Source organism: Plasmopara halstedii (assembly GCF_900000015.1).
Source record: "Plasmopara halstedii genome assembly, contig: Scaffold_350, whole genome shotgun sequence".
Taxonomy (NCBI): Eukaryota; Oomycota; class Peronosporomycetes; order Peronosporales; family Peronosporaceae; genus Plasmopara; species Plasmopara halstedii.
Window position 1 is genome coordinate 329,536 of NW_020187271.1, and position 5,123 is coordinate 334,658.

The 5,123-nt window shown below is 41.8% G+C and overlaps 2 protein-coding genes across 2 annotated transcripts in view; one reads left to right on the forward strand and one right to left on the reverse strand.

The window, feature by feature from the left end:
• The window catches only part of PHALS_09120 (uncharacterized protein), a gene marked incomplete at both ends in the record, with an annotated part of 1,013 nt that extends 961 nt beyond the window's left edge, over positions 1-52 (forward strand). The window contains one exon of the mRNA XM_024724562.1: positions 36-52. Within this exon, the coding sequence (XP_024575426.1) occupies positions 36-52 (17 nt within the window). The remainder of the gene's footprint in view (positions 1-35) is intronic.
• A 1,760-nt stretch (positions 53-1,812) lies between these two features.
• PHALS_09121 (uncharacterized protein) lies at positions 1,813-2,027 on the reverse strand (the record flags this gene model as incomplete). Its single annotated transcript, XM_024724563.1, has 2 exons — positions 1,813-1,829; positions 1,895-2,027. The coding sequence occupies 2 exons, from the start codon at positions 2,025-2,027 to the stop codon at positions 1,813-1,815; spliced, it is 150 nt and encodes a 49-aa protein (XP_024575427.1).
• Positions 2,028-5,123: the final 3,096 nt, after the last annotated feature.

Here is a 5,123-nt window from a genome sequence, read left to right on the forward strand (position 1 = left end):
AGTTGTCCTTGCATTTTTTTCGAACTATCTTGAAGAGGCAAACAGAATGTGACTCCATCGTGGTATACATTGATGTCAGGTAGAATATACTACGGGCACTTTTGGCCCTCGTCCACAGATCCAGACTCAGAAACACCAAAGTATAACGCTCACGAAGTATCATGTTAAATGCTGATACGAATGAGGGGTTGAGACCCCAAAAAAGAGTGGTATGTAGCTACGTGTCTCACGTCGGGTTGTACAAATCTCTTATACATATTGTAAAAAGTAAAAAAGCTACTCAGTAAAAAAACATAACTCTAACAATCTGCATTTTGAAGCAAAAGCGCAAGTTAGAACCTAGTTTCATATGTGGGTTGCATCTTCTGTGTCGGCGGTACACGCTCATCATCTGTGCGTTTATTGATTAACTAAATTTTTCTCTATGCTAGGTGCACGGCACCCCTTTGAATTTGGTAACAAATGGTGTTAATTCGATGACCTAGTCATAACAGACTGTATCGTGTGAGATTTCAGCATGAGCTGTTCGACGTCTGCCCACGGTATACCTAGACATTATTTGCTCGCTCATGTCTCGCGAGGGCTTCAAAGAAATAAGGCAATCGGCGGCTTAAGGGAGAAAGCGATAGTCACCCATTTGGAGGTATCCGTCAGCATAGGCAATGCGCTTGTGCCACATGGAAACGCCATATTGCACTATCGTCGAATGATATTTTCATCAATAAATGTCAAACAACATCTCAATACCTTTTGTGATGTGTTCGTACTGCACTTTACTCTGGCTTCATATGTTAGCTTTTTGCTCAGAAAGTTTTATAGCACAACAAGGATTCTTGCTTGTTTCGTTTTATTTGTCTTTCCTCACCACCAAACCTGACAGTTGAAAGGACGTTCATGGAGGACTCGTGAGTTTGAATCTAAACACATTTGCTGCCAAATTCTTTCGGTAACACGAGTTCATTTTACGATGATCATGTATCGGACTTGTTATGATTGGTTTCGGGTTCATTTTTCCCAGTATCTAGTCAAATGATGAATGAAAAATACGATGCAAAATATTTGGCTTCATGATGTCCGCTTAAACGTGCTAAGAACAATTTACTATTTGCTTCTTAGAACAAAGAAGACATATTGTCAAGCTAGATGATTATGCTTTAAGTCTACGATAGCTTATCGTTTGAAAAAAGAGAGCTCAAAGTAACACATTTGGTCAATAGCATTTTTAAGATACTTCCGGACAAATGACCTGATAAATCTTAGTAGTTGTACAAGTGGCGCTTGTCAATTCAGAAGAAGGCAATGTGCTAGATACGCACGTTGCCACATCATTTTGATGATTAGCTTGAGGTGAGATCAAGGTATGCTCGCCGTACGAAGGGACCAAACATTCAGAGTCAAGCACATTGATGCCTAATTTCTACTTCAAGGATGTCGACTTATTCTATATTCTGACGCCAGGATATTTTTTTGATCTGATAAAACCTGTAAATATTTGTAGAAAAACAACATTTGGTTTTAGCTATAACTTGAAGAACCCGACAAACACAATTGATGATAAAACAGGAAATCATTTCAAAAACAATCGTACCAAACGCTATGGACCGGATGATCGGCAGACCGACTGTAGGTTGCTCAAATTCGTTGCTTGAATTTCTTTCAGATTGTATTACCGACTTGTTGCATCCTACTCCGCGACTAGAAGATAAGCACAGCAAAATTGAAGATAGAGAATGTTGGCTACCACTGTTGCCTTTAATGTGTTACAAGATCACTTATGACTGCTGCAAATGTCATCCTAGCCTCAAGGAATTTCTAGACCTTCCAGTTTTCTTAGACATAGAAATAGTAATATAAGAAGGTCTGCCTCACTTAGGTTCAGCACTATCCTACGCACGGCGTACAGGAAGCGTAGCTGGGGACAAAAAGTGTAAATACAGTACTTCGGAGTGATTGTCTAAAGTTTCTGCCGTAACAACATCCTTGAAACGCGTTGCAAGCATAGTTCGGGCTCGATGCAATTCAGGCATCCGTTGCAGCCTGTGCGGATAATTTGGACTTGGTGAGTTTGAACTTTGTCGTTTGGTTGTCATCGGTCACATTTGTTCGAAATTAATTATGGCAAAATGCGAAGGATAATAGAATGAGGCTGTTTTTTCAATGGCCCATCGAGCAATTGAAGATATTGAACCCGGATCTGAACATGGTCGGATAGCTACCAGCATCCCGAGCTGTAGAATGCTTAATATAAGCGGGTAGGTTCGGTAGCATATCTTCTCTTTTATACAGTAGCTTAGATTGGATACCCGTATTATTTATGCGTTTTGGAAAAGCTGTGTCAATTGTCGGAAGCTAGGCTGTTGATCCCCACAACAGATCAGCTTTAGATAAATTGTCAGACCGAATGAGAGAATGAGATCATTTGAAGCTGGTTAAACGCTGAGGCGCTATTTTTTTATTGATGGGCGGATATTGAGCATATAGATTATGCTCATTAATGCGGTTCACACGTCGATAGGGCCACTCACTTTTCATCTAAACACGTCGAGGCCTTGTATAGTATCAACAACTCTTAATGTTTGTTAGAGCATTGCATGTGCTTTTATCCAGGTCTCTTGCGTGGCTGTTGTTACATTACGAAGCCAAACTATTGGATCGGCACGGGCTGGAGATAATTGTGTTTACTAATAATTATTTGCTAAGACTGTAAGACTATGTAGTCAGAAGTAATAAGTGAGACCAAGCTTCATTGGTTTTATGGATAATAATTAGCAGCTCACCCAATATTAATTGTGACTCACCCAAATTTGAAATGTTTTGAAGACCTGAGGCCAATAAAGTGCGATTTGTGAGCGCTAGGATCACGATCGCCTCGGTCTTAGTGATTTCATCAGCCGTGCTCCGCAAAATTAAGTTCGTTTGGACACGAGTGTTGGTTGCCTCACGCAATGCACTGATTGAAAATCTGCTGGCAAAGGTAATTACTTTAAAAATGTTGAGCAAGGGAGGGTCTTCGGCCTTTGGATCGATCATTTATGAGTTTAGCGATACAACCGTTTTGAGTCATAAGCGTACTCAATGCAAGGCGCCACGACGACTTGCTAATACTTGTTGTCACTCTGACTATCTGAGTTTCAAGAAGATTTGTGATGAAAAATATGAAATGACCATCGGGTCAACAGAACATGCAAAATAGATCCATACCTTTAGCTGACCCCGACGGAATAGCACAATTGGCAATTTATGGTCCGGAAGCGAATCATTAAATGCGAATTACAGCTTTGAATAACTAATGGTCGGTTGATGTTGACAGCGCACCAAAGAATATGGATTATAACTATCCATATTATGAGGAGATTGACTTTTCAAATGCTGAGCAAGGATTTAGTATCCGCAGATTTTAATCACTGAAATGACCAGACATCAATATCCTGCGTCTCCAAAGGTTTGACCCAACGAAAGAGAGGGGCACCTGCTTGGATAAATTAAATTTTAGATCGAGTTAGTTACCCTTTGGATCATCGTTCCAGGTATTGAGTGGCCGTGCGAAGCCCTGCCAGATCTGGGGCATCGTGTAGCTATGTGCAACGTACGACTGGTAAACAGCAAAAAATATGCGAAGGCAACGGGCATATCTAATCTCTGAATTCTATACCCGAGCAACTCGCAACGGGAAATTTGTTTCTACTAGCTGCAGCAACATACCTTCCATTTGAACTGTAACGGATCTTATCGATCTTCACGGGTCTAAAGCGAATGTCCCCGTGGCATGAGAGCTAAACGGCAGCTTGAAACGCTGTATCGTCTAAGATCTATATTCGACATGCAATTCCATCCTGGTTTTTCCTAGCTAAAATGCCACTAGCCAAAAAGCAAATACAGTCCAAAGATAGTAGCTGTTACGCACCTTTCACCAATAGTGAGAGCTTAACCCACCATCAATAGAGTGTGAATGAGATTTTGGCGTGTGCACAAAACTACCCGAGCGCTGGTGCAGGAAAATCAAACAATGATACTGCTGCAGGTTTCGAGCAAAATTTGAAAGTCTAGGGGGCAACGAGAGTCATTCACTCAATGTTTACCCGGTTGAGACACGCAAAACGTGATTTGACCGGAATTTCCGGCGTATGCTTCTGTTGGGACGGAGTAAGTTTACGAGTCGCGGTCAATTGCAAAAGTCATTTCTTTGGAAGAATTTGCTGCAGAGCAACACCCGACTTAGTACGCGCATACTACCAGTTATACACAAAAGTAAGTGTTTCTTTTCTCACTTCACTAAATTAATCTAGTAGGACGCTCTAAGAAAGGCTCGTGTTACGCAGTATGTTGGTTCCCGGAGTTAGGTCGATCTCATGACGCACACCTCGGTCCAGAGGTAGGACCGACGGCGGTTCTTTGGAGACGTCGTCTTGAAATTCCTTTACCAAAGAATAGTCCAGATCCGAGAGGTCCTTTTGGATCGACGATCCACTTCGGGCGTTCAGTACCCTATTGGTGTCCTGCAGGATAGCTTCATCCAAATGCGACGTATTTAGATCCAGATGTTGTTCAAGCACCAGCAGCATTCAGTAGTTTGTAAACACAGCGCATAGACAATTTGCGGCGACATATTCGTCCGGATTCGTGTAAAGCAAGGAAAGCGGTTGTCGGTGGCTGAACTGAACACTTGCAAGCTTGCTCAACGTTTGCATTTCAAGAGTGATTTACCAAATTAGCTATATCCTTTATTACAAGCGGCAAAATGACTATCCCGTCGAGTTTTCCTGTGAGGTAAGGCGGAGCCCGGTCAGCCAAATTTGGTGGTGGACGCAACCAGACTATTATCCATCTTATATCGCATCGTCACTATTTTTCTTAAGTCAGCCATTGGACCCTCGGCCTTTGGCGTCGTCCCTATGCAGTCTACAAGAAATCCCTTGTTTGAAGATCTTGCACTGACGTATTGGTTGAGTCATGGGACAAAACGAACTGTTGTGTTTTCAAGGATATCTGGCGTAAGCATCGTACTATCGTCCCAGTTCTTCATATTTTTATGCAATTCTGTTAAATGAAGCAGATAAAGTAAGTAAGTAAACGTGTTCTCGCGTTCATTACTCTAGGGTCAGTTTGCTAAGCCTCTTTGCTAG